Below are 16058 nucleotides of genomic sequence, written 5' to 3' on the forward strand. Positions count from 1 at the left end.
TGCAACTGATTGTTCCTTCCTAAATGGAGTACTTTGCATTTGTCCTTACTGAAATTCATCCTATTTACTTCAGACCATTTCTCCAGTTTGTCCAGATCATTTTGAATTTTAATCCTATCCTCCAAAGCACTTGCCACACTTCCCAGCTTGGTATTAAGTATCAGAGGGGTAGCCGTGTTAGACTGGATCTGTAAAAGCAGCAAAGCATCCTGTGGCACCTTATAGACTAACAGACGTTTTGGAGCATGAGCTTTTGTGGGTGAATACCCACTTCGTCGGATGACATGCATCCGACAAAGTGGGTATTCACCCACAAAAGCTCATGCTCCAAAATGTCTGTTAGTCTATAAGGTGCCACAGGATGCTTTGCTGCTTTTACAGCTTGGTATTGTTTGCTAACTTTATAAGTGTACTCTCTATGCCATTATCTAAATTATTGATGAAGATATTGAACAGAACCAGACCAAGAACTAATCCCTGCAAGACCCCACTCGTTATTCCCTTCCAGCATGACTGTGAACCACTGGTAAGTACTCTGTGGGAATGGTTTTCCAACCAGTTTTGCACCAGCCTTGTATCTAGGTTGCATTTACCTAGTTTGTTTATGAGAAGGTCATGCGAGACAGTATCAAAAGCTTTACTAGAGTCAAGATATACCACGTCTACCGCTTCCCTCTATCCACAAGCCTTGTTACCCTGTCAAAGAAAGCTATCAGGTTGGTTTGACAGGATTTGTTCTTGACAGACCCATGCTGACTGTTACTTATCATCTTATTATCATCTAGATGTTTAAAAATTGATTGCTTAATTATTTGCTCCATTATCTTTCTGGGTACAGAAGTTAAGCTGACTGGTCTGTAATTCCATTGGTTGTCCTTATTTCTCTTTTTATAGATTGGCGCTATATTTACTCTTTTTCAGTCTTCTGGAATCTCTCCCATTTTTCATGACTTCTCAAAGATAATCACTGATGGCTCAGATATCTCCTCAGTCAGCTCCTTGAGTATTCTAGGATGCATTTCATGAGGCCCTGGTGACTTGAAGGCATCTAATTTGTATAAGTAATTTTGTACTTGTTCTTCCCCTATTTTAGCCTTTTCTGATCCTAACTCATTTTCACTGGTATTCATTGTTAGACATCCGGTCACCACCAATCTTCTTGGTGAAAACCAAAACAAAGAAGTCATTAAGCACCTCTGCCATTTCCACATTTTCTGTTATTATTTCCCCCTCCTCCCCATTGAGTAACGGGCCTACCTTGTTCTTCTTCTTCTTCTTCCTCTTGCTTCTAAATGTTTTCTTGTTACTACCCTTTATGTCCCTAGCTAGTTTGATCTCATTTTGTGCCTTGGCCTTTCTAATTTTGTCCCTACATACTTGTGTTATTTGTTTATATTCATCCTTTGTAATTTGACCTAGTTTCCACTTTTTGTAGGACTCTTCTTTGATTTTTAGATCATTGAAGATTTCCTGGTTAAGCCAAGATGATCTCTTGCCATACTTTCTGTCTTTTCTACACAGTGGGATAGTTTGCTCTTGTGCCCTTAATAATGCCTCTTTGAAAAACTGCCAACTGTCTTCAACTGTTTTTCCCCTTAGACTTTTTTCCCATGGGATCTTACCTACCAACTCTCTGAGTTTGCTAAAGTCTGCCTTCTTGAAATCCATTGTCTTTATTTTGCTGTTCTTCTTCCTACCATTCCTTAGAATCATGAATTATTTCATGATCACTTTCACCCAAGCTGCCTTCCTCTTTCAAATTCTCAACCAATTCCTCCCTATTTGTCAAAATCAAATCTAGAACAGACTGTCCCCTAGTCTCCACCTTTGTCACAAAGTTTTAAATAAAATTACACTGCTTCTTTTAATTTGTCATCTTTAATATTGTATCTGTTATGGGAGGGCGTGGTCAGACTATGGACCTTGTGGTGAATAAAGTAGTACATTTTCCATGTAACCTAGGAGAGCCAAGTGGTTGATTTTAGCTGAACAGAGAACAGGTTTTCTCTAGGGTGAGCTAAGGAGCTGGTGTTAACTCTGGAGAGGGTGGATTTTTGCTGGGAGTTGTCAAGAAGCTGGCAGTAGCTGTAGATAGGGTGGATGTACACAAGAGCTAGAGGGGTAGCTGTTAGTAATGTAGGATGCTCTGTTTATACTAGGAAGTTTACTATTTGTGGGCAGTGGATGTTGCTGAAAACAGTTTAACTGCAAGTATAGAATGGCCAAACGGTGATCACAGCTTTTTCTGAGCAATCCTCTATTAGGGTTTGTGAAATAGTGCAGAATATGGTTCACTCTTGAGTATAGTTACAGTTAAATCATTTTCAGCACTGGTTCAGCTGCACCTGTTGACAGCAATGGGTACATTTTCTATTGTAGATGCAGTCTTAGACTTGCTGTTTAGAGGCAATTCTTCTTCACATATCTATAATGTGAAATTTAGCTGAGAGAAACACCTGGAAGGCTCTTTGGCTAAAGAGAGAGCTTAATTTGGTAAGGTCATTTTGGATGAGAGAACAGTTACAGTAAGCCTTTATTCATATTTGACTTAATGAGTTTAGAAATTTCAAGTAGTGAGCACACACCAACCAATCCAGAATGGCTATTCTTCTTGAGATATCAGTGTGCCCTCCTGTGAGGGAACCTGAAAATGCTAATAGTTAGGAATGTGTGAATTACATACTGTTATGAAAGCACCCTTCTCAGCTGGGACTAGAGGTCTGCTCAGGCCCAGTTTTAAAAATCGTCCTGGGCCTGAATCTGACCCTGGCACAGCCGACCTGAACCTGACCTGAGAGTGTCAAGTCCTTTTCTGGCCCACCCGGACCTGACACTTTCCCCTGAAACTGTATTGCCGCCACCATTGCTTTCTCCTGAGGGGGGCTTCCCACTCCGGATACCTGGTGAACGTGCTCAATCACTGGATACCTTCTACTCACAGGTTTGATGTGGCAGCAACTGCGTACTCTACTCCTGCCAGCTACCACAGCCTTGCTGCACTGTGTGTGCTGTGGAGTGAGAGGCACTGTGACTTGTAAGCGTGATAACTCCCTAGCACGCACAGTGCAGCCAAGTGGCAGTGCCCAGCAGGAGCAGGGCATGCCTCCGTCTCCATGGTGCCAATCCCACAGGTAGGAGGAGGTGATCAGAGCCAATCTGCCCAGACCCCGACACTTGTAGCTGGGTCCTATTGTGTTTGGGTCAGGTTGCAAGACTCTATCTGGGACACAAGTTGTTCAGAGGGCTTTGTTTACTTTTTTCACATAGGGTGAGGAAAGCTGTTTACAGAGGCTTATTAAAGAATGTTTCCCGTGTCTAGGCATCTTCTCAACTGCCACCTGAGACACCAATAGAATCTCAACCTATCAAACCTTCTCCTGCTGTTATTATAAAGCCACCCGTGTTGTTCAGGCAGCCCACCCCGGTGACGAGGCCAGGTGCCCCGGTGACGAGGCCAAGTGCTCCAATTCCTGCTTCTGCTACAACCTCAAGTCAGGCTCCTGCAATAAAGCCAACATCTGGTGCTGTGAAACAGGAACGTTGGGATGAGGATTCTTTTCATGGACTCTGGGATACCAGTGAAGATAAAGGAGCAAATTTGGAGTATTCATTATGTGAACCAGAATCAGTGCTGCCACCTGCAGTGTCATCTTCTGGGAAAATACCTCCTCCAGGTCATACTCCCATTCCATCGTCTGTACCAGCTTCAGTTCCTAAACCACCTCTAATTCAACAGACTGTGGACTATGGCCATGGGCGGGGTGAGTAATGGAAAAAATTATTTTGTCTCTAGTACTAGGACACTTAAACAAAACTTTTTCTTTCTAAAGGAACGCACTCTGAGTGATATTTACCACACAAAGTATGCCCAGAATCTTAACACAATCACTGTGCAAGCGCTATACATCATTATGTAGTCCCAAATACCTTAGCTGCAGTGAGATTGAAAGTTGTCTCATAGACTCATAGACCAGGGGTCCCCAATGCGGTGCCCGCGGGGGCATCTTAATGCGCTTGTGTCCTGGCCCCCAGGAGAGCACCTGCCGAAATACCACTGAATTTCAACGGCATTTCAGCAGGAACGCCTCTCGATGATGCTGCTTGCCGTTGACAAGTGACATCATCGAGAGGCGTCCACCCCTGAATTTTGGCAGGGATGCCTCTCGATGATGCCTAAATGCTGCCGTAATTCAGCTGCATTTCGGCACATGCTCCACCACCGCAGTGGTCCTTCCAGACGAAAAGGTTGGGGACCACTGTCATAGACTTTAAGGACAGAAGGGACCATTATGATCATCTATCTGATCTCCTGCAAATTGCAGGCCGCAGAACCTCACCCACCCCTCCTGCAGTAAACCCCTGATCTCTGGCTGAGTTACTGAAGTCCTCAAATCATGATTTAAAGGCTTCAAGTTACAGAGAAGCCACCATTTACACTAGTTTAAATCAACAAGTGACCGTGCTGCCGAGAAAGGTGAACCCCCCTCACATCCCCAGGGTCTCTGCCAATCTGTCCTGGGGGAAAAATCCTTCCCAATCCCAAATATGGCAATCAGTTGAACCCTGAGTATGTGGGCAAGATCCACCAGCCAGACACCTGGGAAAGAATTCTCTGCACTAACTCAGAGTCCTCCCCAGCTAGTTCCCCATCTCCAGCCATTGGGGATTTTTGCTACTAGCAGTAGCAGATGGGTCACATGCTCATCATACCACCCCTCCATAAACATATCAAGCCCCGTCTTGAAGCCAGTTACATTTTTTGTCCCCAGTACTTCCCTTGGGAGGCTGTTCCAGAACTCCACTCCTCTGATGATTAGAAACGTTTGTCTAATTTCAAGCCTAAACTACTTGTTAGCCAGTTTAAATCCATTTCCATTTGGGGTCTACCTTTTGCTTGGGTTTTCAAGACAGCTTAAGCATTTATAATATGCAATCAGCCACACAGCAAATTACTTGTTTCTAAACATTGTGTTGGTAAATATACCGTCCTCGTATCTCTGCTGTGCTTCATTCCCACCAAAACCAAGGAACGTCGCTACGTACACTCTGTACACGTGCTCGGTCTGATGAGCATCACAGCCCAAATTGAACTCTGCGAGTAAGTTTTTGGCTACTTCCTCCTGCAGGCACCCAAGTGACAGGAGATTAGAGAGACTTTTGCATATATGATCGATCGATCTCATTTAAATAATTAGACTTCACTCATGAGTAGGGCCCTACCAAATTCACGGTCCCATTTTGGTAAATTTCACAGTCATAGGATTTTTAAAACCTTAAATTTCACAATTTCAGATATTTAAATCAGAAATTTTAGTGTTGTAACCGGGGGGGTCCTGACCCAAAATGGGGTAGTGGGGTATTGCAAGGCTATTGTTGCAGGGGTCGCGGTATTACCATCCTTACTTCTGTGCTGCTGCTGGCAGCAGTGCTGTCCTCAGAGCTAGGTGGACAGAGAGTGGCACCTGCTGGCTGGCCGCCCAGCGCTGAAGGCAGCGCCGTTGCCAACAGCAGCACAGAAGTAAGGGTGGCAGTACCGTATCATGAACTGGGCTGCTAGCCAGCAGTAGCAGAGTTTCCTGCAGCTGGGGGAGGTTCCCAGAGGTGGGTCTAACCTGACCGTGGGATCAGCCTTTTCAGGGAAAGTGGAAGTCCCATCCCTCCCCAGCCTGGCCAGAGCTAGCAGCTGGAGCCCAGGGCACCATAGGAGCCCCCAGCCCTGCCCCTCCTCAGCTCCAGGCCCAGTTCTTGGGAGTTAAAGGGACCTTGGGCTGACTGGGTTGGGTGGGGAGGGGCAGGGTGTGTAACCATGGCGCCTTAGGCTTTCACTCGCCCATAAGGCCAATCCTGCCCCCCCCCCCCCAAAAAAAAAGTGATGATGCTCTCCCCCCATGCCACTTTCACTTCTGTGCTATTGCTGGCAGTGGCACTGCCTTCAGAGCTGCATGCCTGGGCAGAAGCTACCGCTCTGTGGCCATGCAGCTCTGAAGGCAGTGCAGAAGTAATGGTGGCAATACCATGACTGCCTTAAAATAGCCAGATTTCACATGGGGCACCAGATTTTACAGTCCATGATGCGTTTTTCACGGCCCATCAGTTTGGTAGGGTTCTGCTCATGAGTTTACTTTTTCCTTCCATGCTGTGATGTAGAGTGCTTCACGTGAATTAAATAGATTACTGACACCTCTGGTTCTAATCAACACTAGCCCATGTGATAGAATCACAAAACAGTATATCTTAACCAGTGCAATATTGATACTCTACATCAGGGGTAGGCAACCTATGGCACGCATGCCGAAGGCGGCACACAAGCTGATTTTCAGTGGCACTCATACTGCCTGGGTCCTGGCCACCGGTCCGGGGAGTTCTGCGTTTTAATTTAATTTTAAATGAAGTTCCTTAAACATTCCTTAAACATTTATTTACTTTATGTGCAATGATAGTTTAATTATATATTATAAACTTATAGAAAGAGATCTTCTAAAAACGTTAAAATGTATTACTGGCACGCTAAACCTTAAATTAGAGTGAATAAATGAAGACTCGGCACACCACTGCTGAAAGGTTGCCAACCCCTGCTCTACATTAAACCAGGTCTTTTTATCTGAATGTTAGGTCACCTGTAATAAAATGGACCACTCTTTAAACCCTTACAAGTAGAACATCTAATGCTATTGTTCTTTTATTATTTGTCTGTGTATTGCCCAAAGTAGATGAGGAGCTCTGCAGGCAAGAATGAAGACAAATTCCTTCCCCTCAAGAGTTTACAACTTATATAGTCAACTGATTGATCAAGAATGATAGATGGGGTTCAGATTTAATACTGAATTTCCCAAGGCTAAAATTTAATATGAAGTTTTCAGTGAGAATTCATTTCCCATGGTATTACAGTACTTTAAAAAGAGAGAGATTCTGCTAGAATGCAGTTACTTTTAAAATGTGTTGTGGTATAGCTAGCTTTATTGTCTCTGCAACTTGCCAGTAGTTATTTGGAGCAGAAATGATCCCATGATTTGAATATTTTATTAAAAATTGTTAGAAAAATGGACAAGAATCTAAACTGGCTACTTCAGTTACTGTTGTCTACATACTGATATCTCAGTGACAAATATAGGGTATGGCTACACCGCAATTAAAAACCTGCAGCTGACCAGGCTAAGGGACTGTTTAATTGCGGTGTAGATGTTCAGGCTCGGGCTGGAGCATGAGATCTAGGACCCTGCAAGGTAGGAGTGTTCCACAGCTAAACTCCATAAGGAAGGAAATCTACTGCCTTGGGAAAATGACCCAGCGGTTCAGTTTTAAAACTGAGCTGCTTTTCAGCTACTTTTTTAGTAGTTTGTATTTTTATGGGGTTTTTTGTTAGGCTGTAAAGCAACCAGAAACAGACTGTTAGCTACTACAGTAGATAAAACTAGGCTATGTAAAAAAAACAACAACCCATAAGCTCCCTTGTTGTTTGTCCCCTTACGAACTACTTCCAGGAGTCCAGATCTGTGCCTTCCTGCTTGTTTTAGGCTTTTCCACAGCTGTAACCTTCCAGTTTGTGCTGTTGTGCCTAGTCTCTTCAGCCTGCGACCATTTCTGGGAAAGGAAGAGAGGGTGTATGTGTGGCATTACTCCCCCAGAAGCTGTCCCGTTTGAATCACTCCCTCCTTTCTTTCCATTGCTTGAAGAGTGTACAACACATTTTAACTTTTGACAATTAAACTCTCCTTTCCTATAATTTCAACTGTAGTAAAAGATGTTTCAATTATTTTCAGTAAAATATTTGGGTTATTTACTTCTACTTACAAAACTTTGTCTTGAAACAACTAGCTATTTAAGAAAAATTTAACTTTTAAAAATTGCAGCTGCTTTGAATTACACAAATGCTATAGACTCTTTCTATGTAAATGTTTTACATCCATGTAACTTCAACAGGCAAAGTCAAAATATTTTTAATTAAAAATTTGAAAATGTGCAGTTCTGAGCTGAGATTTTGTGTTCAATTTGAGCCATAAACATTTAACTCTCCTAGGAACCCAGGGTTTTGGTGCACTATATTTTTCTGCTGAAGAGTTAAATTCCACTCTAATAATACAATAATAAAAGGACTTCACTGCAGTCCTGGTTGTTTCACCACTGACCTTCAGTGGTATGCACCTAGAAACAGAAATGTAGACATTGGCTTAACTGTAGCGTTGCTAGGGAGTTCCTTTCCGTTTGTACCACTCTCCTGAGAAGTTTAGCTAGCTCTTTTCTATGTCTTTAATGGAATTAATGAAAAAAATATATATATGGGGAAAAATACATTGGAACATAAGAACGGCCATGCTGGGTCGGAACAAAGGTGCATCTAGCCCAGTATCCTGTCTTCTGACAGTGGCCAATGCCAGGTGCCCCAGAGGGAATGAACAGAACAGGTAATCATCAAGTGATCCATTCCCTGTCGCCCATTTCCAGCTTCTGCCAAACAGAGGCTAGGGACACCATTCCTGCCCTTCCTTGCTAATAGCCATTGATGGACCTATCCTCCATGAATTTATCTAGTTCTTTTTAGACTCTTGTTATAGTCTTGGCCTTCACAACATCCTCTGGCAAAGAGTTCCACAGGTTGACTGTGTGTTGTGTGAAGAAATACTTCCTTTCATTTGGTTTAAACCCGCTGCCTATTAATTTCATTGGGTGACCCCTAGTTCTTATGTTATGAGAAGGAGTAAATAACATTTCCTTATTTACTTTCTCCACACCCGTCATGATTTTATAAACCTCTATCTTATCGCTCTGTCATTTCTTTTCTAAGCTGAAAACTGTCTTATTAATCTCTCCTCATACAGAAGTTGTTCCATACCCCTAATTATTTTTGTTGCCCTTTTCTGAACCTTTTCCAATTCTAATATATCTTTTTTGAGATGGGGCAACCACATCTGCATGCAGTATTCAAGATGTGGGCCTACTATCAATTTATATAACAGCAATGTGATATTTTCTGTTTTATTATCTATCCCTTTCCTAATGATTCACAACATTCTGTTAGCTTTTTTGACTGTCGCCGCACATAGAGTGGATGTTTTCAGAGGACTATCCACAATGATGCCAAGATCTCTCTCTTGAGTGGTAACAGCTAATTTAGACCCCATCATTTTATATGTATAGTTGGGATTATGTTTTCCATTGTGCATTACTTTGCATTTATCAACATTAAATTTAATCTGTCATTTTGTTGCCCAGTCACCTGTTTTGTGAGATCTCTTTGTAACTCTTCACTGCCTGCTTTGGCTTTAATTATCTTGAGTTGTTTTGTATCATCTGCAGATTTTGCCACCTCACTGTTTACCCCTTTTTCCAGATCCTTTATGAATATGTTGAATAGTACTGGTCCCAGTACAGACCCTGGGGGACACCACTATTTACTTCTCTCTATTCTGAAAACTGACCATTTATTCCTACCCTTTGTTTCCTAACTTTTAAACAGTTACCAATCCATGAGGGACCTTCCCTCTTATCCCATGACAGCTTACTTTACTTAAGAGCCTTTGGTGAGGGACCTTGTCAAAGGCTTTCTGAAAATCCAGATACACTATATCAACTGGATCACCCATGTCTACATGTCTGTTGACTCCCTCAAAGACTTCTAGTAGATTGGTGAGGCATGATTTCCCTTTACAAAAACCATGTTGACTATTCCCCCACAAATAATGTTAATCTATGTGTCTGACAATTTTGTTCTTTACTATAGTTTCAACCATACAGTTGCTTGGTACTGAAGTGAGGCTTAATGGCCTGTAATTGCTGGGATCACCTCTGGAACGCTTTTAAAAAATTGCCATCACATTAGCTATCCTCTAGTCATTTGGTACAGAAGCAGATTTAAAGGACAGGTTACAAACCACAGTTAGTAATACTGCAATTTCACATCTGAGTTCCTTCAGAGCTCTTGGGTGAATACCATCTGGTCCTGGTGACTTATTACTGTTTAATTTATCAGTTTGTTCAAAAACCACCTCTAATGACACCTCAATCTGGGACAGTTCCTCAGATTTGTCACCTAAAAATTAAATTAATTAGCATTTTCTTATGTGAGTAGTTTGTTGCTCTGAGTTTGTATTCAGTTAACATTAATGTAGCACAAATGTTTTTTTATACAGCAGGTCACTAATATATGCTAGGCATAGTTACTCTCTGATTGCTTTGAATGTCACTATGTCATTGCTTTCAGAGAGGGGAGGAGATGGATGAGGGATTTGGGACAATATCCTTACTTATTTTCTTGTCAAATTTCTTTACCAGATATAACCACCAGTAAAGTTGAACAAATTCCCTATGGGGAGAGGATAACTCTGCGTCCAGAACCTCTGCCTGAGAGACAACCATTTCCAAAAGGTAGGCACTCCTTGGCTAATTCTGATATCCTTTGAGAAAGTAGGCAAGCATCACGTGGATAGCTGAAAACGCTAGACTTTTGTTCCGTGCTGGAGATTGTGTGCTGCTTTCTTCTTTTAGAAGCCCATAACTATAATATTATTCCTATGCTTTTCCTGTTCCCTTGGAGTTCTTTTAAGGGTTGGCTTATATTTTTGTAGTTCAGATTTTGGGGGTTTCTTTTTCCAGAACATCCAGGCCAGCGGGATCGTTACAACAGAGAGAGGGATCGTGAGTCTTACTTTGAGCGTCAAGGCAATGCTAACACAGATTACCGAGATTTTAAAAGGGAGCGGGAACTGCACAGAGACCGAGGCTCAGGAGATTATGATCGAGAGAGGTTTGAGAAAGAACGCCATCTTCGAGAGGACAGGTATGCAGTGCAGGACAAGGTGGATCATAGTTGCATCCACATGATTGCTGCTGTATAAGATGCTGTCAGACTCAATTTCATTTGAAGGACATATGTTTGTATACTGATTGGGAATTCAGAGCTGTGCTCTATTGTAGAAATCCGAGAGCTATACAAAGTGCTGTTTCTTCTGGCAGGGCACCTCCAACTGGACCTTCAAGGACTCAGTCTTACCGTGACAAGAAAGAGCATCCCTCCTCAAGGCGAGGGGGCTTTGAAAGACCATCATATGAACGAAAGCCTGATCGTCCAACCTATGATCATGGACCTTCCATGTTTGGAGGTATGGTTCCTTAGTCCCAAAGTAATACTACAGTGTTGGGAAAATGAAACCAGGAAAGTAGGATCAAAAGAAGATGAGCTTGATAGTTGTATTACTTCATTAAGGATATAAATGTTAGGGGCATTTATCAGGGCAGTGTCTGTCTTGTTCGTGTGATCTTCTGTCTCTCACTGGTTATGAGATCTAGAAAGTAGCAGTGAGATATTTTGCCCACCAATTATACAAATGTTTGTGATCAGAATTGCTTAGGACTGCACTTGTGGCTCACTTGGTATTGACATCTGTAAAGTCTGACATCTGACACTAAAAGTGCAACACTATTTCAAGACTCTGTATGATCATATGTAGTAATCATGATGCCATGGGCTGAGCTGATTTGATTTCAGTTTTCAGAAGTCAGAGGAAGGGGGTTATGATGGTCTCAGAAGCAAGAATCCCACAGATCAATATCTTGTAAGAAGAATGATAAACTATCTATCTTGGACTATAATAAACTCAGCACAATGGTGTCTGAGCACCTGAGTGGAAGTGAGTCAGAACAAAACTATCAGACCCACCTGGGAGGTTTTAGGATTTCATCACACCCTTATGTAGTATGGATTCTAATAAAAGAATTTCCCATGGTATTCTGAGTTTGGTCTGACTTCTTTTCCCTGCTTTGCAGAGTTGTGAATTAATCATAGACATTACAAAGACCAGTCCGTTTTCCTTGTTTATATAGACTCAATAAAGATGCTTAGCATTTATATAGGGGATTTACATATTCAAAGCATTTTATAAACATTCATTAAGCCTCAGAACTCCCCTGGAATGTAGGTCATTATTATCCCTATTTTTCAGTTTACAAAGAGGTTAAGCAACTTTCCTAAGGCCACAGAGGAAGTCACTGGCAAAGTTGAGATGTGAACTAAAATCTTGTATTCCAGTCTTGTTCTTCTTTGACTAAACCATTCCGCCCTTTGGAAATATGGTCATATTTCTGTCAGTCCAGATTTTGTGTTTTTTATGGCATTGGTTAAATGGGACTGGTTTTGTCTTCTCCTCTACCAATCAGATCTTAAATTGAGGCTAAACCACACTCTCTTGGAAATCACTGGGGTCTGTTAGAATCCTGTGAACTGAGCTTTCTGATTTAGATTTCTGATTTCAGTGAACCGAGAAAATACCTGTATGCAATTACTGAAATTTGTAGGTGATCGGAGAAATTACCCTGAGGAGAGGATACCTATTTCGGCTCCATCAGTACCTCGCCAGCCACCCCCTGCTCCCCGGATAGAGAGGAAACCAGAGTCGAAGAACGTGGATGATATTTTGAAGCCACCAGGACGGGACAGCAGGCCAGAGAGGGTGAGTAGCATGGAGCTGCTATCCATTCTGAAGGCAACAAGCAGTGTTAAGGGACCTGTATTCTGATACATTTCCCGTATGCAGTATGCATGTTTCTAAAGCAAATCCCTGCCCCATCTAAAGCCATTGAATAATTTGTGAGCCCCAAAATGGAGAGTAGATTGAACATCTAAAACATAACTTGTTAATTTTGGTGTTCTCATAGACCAAGGAAAGACTGCAGAAAATGGTTTGGAAAAAAAGCTGTGCAGGTTCACTTTGGGGGAGCTCCAAGAAGGCTTTGCTGCTGATACAAATAGAATAATGCAACATAATCAGGTGGAATACATCTGAGATATAAACCTCTTGGATCTGGGAGTGCAAGAATAGGATTCCTATTAATTGAGAATATTTATGTGTTTCAGAATTCTTTCTGAGAGTAGTGTTTGACTGTGTGATATGTGGGAGGGATGGCTTGGCCATATACTGTATAGGGAGGGAAGAAAAAGTTGGTGTACATACATTGGCAAAGGATTGTATAGTTAAGCTAGGCTCATACTACTAACTTTTTATTTTAACAAATTCAATCTTACATTATAGGTCCAGATCTTCAGCAGGTGTCTGCTGAGGTTATGGTTCTGACTGGGCACAATAAAAACAGTTAAGGAACATGTCATAGTGCTAGCTCTGTTTTGTGATTCTGTATCCAATAAGAATGCAAGATTGTGAACCAGAGCATGTTGGTTGGTAGGCCACGTCCCATACTCAGGGATTCTGTTGAATGCAGCCCAAAAAGTCATCTTTCTTTCATGCTGTCTTTATATCAGATTGTCATCATAATGAGAGGATTACCAGGCAGTGGAAAGACACATGTAGCAAAGCTCATCCGGGTAAGTAGATAAATACCTACTTTTCTATATGTTTCCAAACTCTTAACTGTAAAACATCAGCATATCTCTAGGAATGTACCTCTACGTGCACACTTCTTCTCTCCTTTCCTTCTATTTGTCCAGTGCACGGGGGAGATCATGTTAGGTCAGTCCCTTGGAAGAAGCAATTTTGGATCTGGAAACTCAGTCTCTTAATTGCTTTAGATTCTAGTTCTTCAGATGATTGGGTATCCCCTTCCAGAGCTAGAGGGAAAGGCAGCTGGGATGACTGAAATAAAAAGAAAGGTGTTCAGTTGCAGAAGATAGTAAAATGTTATTTTCTTGTTCCTACTGAATGTGGATCAGATCGCTGAGGTGTGCTCTGGGTATACTGAGGGCTCACATTATAGAACGGAAATTGAATTTGTTGGTTGTTTCCTTCCCAGGACAAAGAGGTGGAGTGTGGAGGACCTGCACCCAGAGTTCTCAGCCTGGATGACTATTTCATCACCGAAGTGGAGAAAGAGGAGAGAGACCCAGATACAGGAAAAAAAGTGAAAAAGAAGGTATACTCAGTTTGTGTCTCCGTTGACTAGATCTTTGCTTGAGAAAGGAAGGAAAGGTATTTTTTTAAGGAGGCATATAACAATGTAATTACAATTAGGGCTGGAACCGGCTGTTCGGATGCAATGGTGTTCTTTTGAATAAGGCATTTCTTTGTGTGGCCAAATTAGAGAGAATCTGTGGGCAAGTTCTTTAGAAATCTCCTTGCAGAGGGAGGTTTGCTTCTGCTGCCCTTATGCTCAATGGTTGTGATATCAGGATTTGAACACCAGCCATTTTAGAACTCCTGCTTTCTCCTGACCTGCTTTTTGTCCTGGACCCAGGTGATGGAGTATGAGTATGAAGCTGATATGGAAGAGACCTACCGCACCAGTATGTTTAAAACTTTCAAAAAGACCTTGGATGATGGCTTCTTCCCTTTCATTATCCTGGATGCCATCAATGACAGGGTGCGCCATTTTGAGCAGTTCTGGAGTGCAGCGAAAACCAAGGGCTTTGAGGTAATGATGTCAGGATTCACACTCACCAGTACCTCTAAAACGGTGAGCCCTCTTCAGGAAAATGGAAGCCCCAGTCAGTCCTGCTGGTGTTTAGTATTAAATGCTCACTCATGTATCAGTGTTTACATCTTCTGCACATGCAGCTCACACGTACATTCACTCTATGGGAAAACTGCTTTAGATAATAACATTAATTCTCTGATGAGTTTATGGTGTCTAATACTAATTTTCTCTTTCTAGGTGTATTTAGCTGAGATGAGTGCAGATAACCAGACTTGTGCCAAAAGGAATATCCATGGACGCAAGCTAAAGGAGATAAATAGGGTAACTGTATATAGAAGCGGAGTCACAGGGGTTATTGAAGTTAGATTTCTTTGGGCTTTCAGGTCCATTGATGTTGGTGAAACCTCATATTGTTTTAGAACAAATATATCCCTCACTCTTTTTTGAAGATGGGCCCATATTCCCTGTGATAATTTCAGTAGGATAGCTGCAATGTAACTGTAATCAAAGACCCACTTTTTCAGTGTGGTGTGTTGTAGGAAGTGCTATATTTTGTATGTCTCTTGTTAGATGTCTGATCACTGGGAGACTGCACCACGTCACATGATGCGCTTGGACATTCGTTCTTTGTTGCAGGATGCTGCTATTGAAGAGGTGAGTGTTACTCAATTTGAATGAAGTGGAGAGTACATGCATTTGTGTTTATATTGAAAATGTAAATTGCAGAAGAGAAGTTTTGTTATTATTTATTAAGTACCAGAAGTCTGTTTAGCACTTTACAAACCAAATATGGTTAAGACTTACCCAGGCACAAGAACAACTTGAGGGATTTTACTGCTGCATTTATGGAGACCATGCTCTCACTTCTTAAGGGAAGAGAGGAAGCTATTTTGTCCTCCACTAACTGTTGACTATCAGTTAAAGAGTATCTTTACCTGCTCTGAAGAAACTCAGCATTCCTGCAGGATTGTTGCAGCTGTGTAACTTATTTAAGTAGTAGGGTCATAAGTTTGAAAAATGTTGTGAGCTTGGCAAAACCCCATTGATTCCTCCAAGTCCTTGCTTTGGGAAATCCAGAGACTCTGTCACAGAAAACAAATATCTGGATCTAGACTATGTGGCTGGAGAGGAGTTCTTTGAGAGAAAAGCGTGTTGCTCTCTCTGTACCAAGGGGAATTTCATTTGACATGCATCCTTGGCATTTTAGCTTTCTGCATTGCTGTAATCTTGTTAGTCAGATATTTTAGTAAGTCAAGAGATCTGGGACTACATTGGTGCACAAATCATGTACATTTTGAGTGCAGCACAGCTGTATGCTGACGTCAGAGCAGCTTTCATAGTGGGCTTAGAAACTACTGAGCTACGGAAGTAGGAAATCAGAATTTATTCTTTTCAACTTAACTCCTTACAAACCATGAGGTCAACACTTCATTTTCCAGTCTACAAATACTAATGCTCTTGAAACTAGTAATTTCAAAGAGAGGAGCCAAAAGCCTGAGCTCTCAGGAAGAGAGAGTGTGAGAATAGACTTGGAATTTATTCTGCTTTAATATGGGCTTGTCATAGTATTCTTTCCCAAATCTGAACCTTAGCGTCCAGAAAATGAGATACTAGCATGAATGCCTCTAAGCTTAATTACCAGCTTAGATCCTGTAGTGCTGCCACCAATCAGGACTTTGGGTGGAGCCCCTGATTAGCTC

At 41.9% G+C, this 16058-nt stretch overlaps 1 protein-coding gene across 3 annotated transcripts in view; it reads left to right on the forward strand.

The window, feature by feature from the left end:
• The window catches only part of YLPM1 (YLP motif containing 1), a 90902-nt gene that overhangs the window by 27073 nt on the left and 47771 nt on the right, over positions 1–16058 (forward strand). For all 3 annotated transcript variants that reach the window (XM_075065539.1, XM_075065540.1, XM_075065538.1), the window contains exons 7-16: positions 3320–3761; positions 10270–10362; positions 10591–10774; positions 10951–11096; positions 12289–12443; positions 13250–13312; positions 13738–13857; positions 14179–14355; positions 14596–14679; positions 14929–15012. In XM_075065539.1, the coding sequence (XP_074921640.1) occupies positions 3320–3761; positions 10270–10362; positions 10591–10774; positions 10951–11096; positions 12289–12443; positions 13250–13312; positions 13738–13857; positions 14179–14355; positions 14596–14679; positions 14929–15012 (1548 nt within the window). The remainder of the gene's footprint in view (positions 1–3319; positions 3762–10269; positions 10363–10590; positions 10775–10950; positions 11097–12288; positions 12444–13249; positions 13313–13737; positions 13858–14178; positions 14356–14595; positions 14680–14928; positions 15013–16058) is intronic.

The sequence above is a fragment of the Chelonoidis abingdonii genome, chromosome 4 (assembly GCF_003597395.2).
Source record: "Chelonoidis abingdonii isolate Lonesome George chromosome 4, CheloAbing_2.0, whole genome shotgun sequence".
In the NCBI taxonomy this organism is placed as follows: domain Eukaryota; kingdom Metazoa; phylum Chordata; order Testudines; family Testudinidae; genus Chelonoidis; species Chelonoidis abingdonii.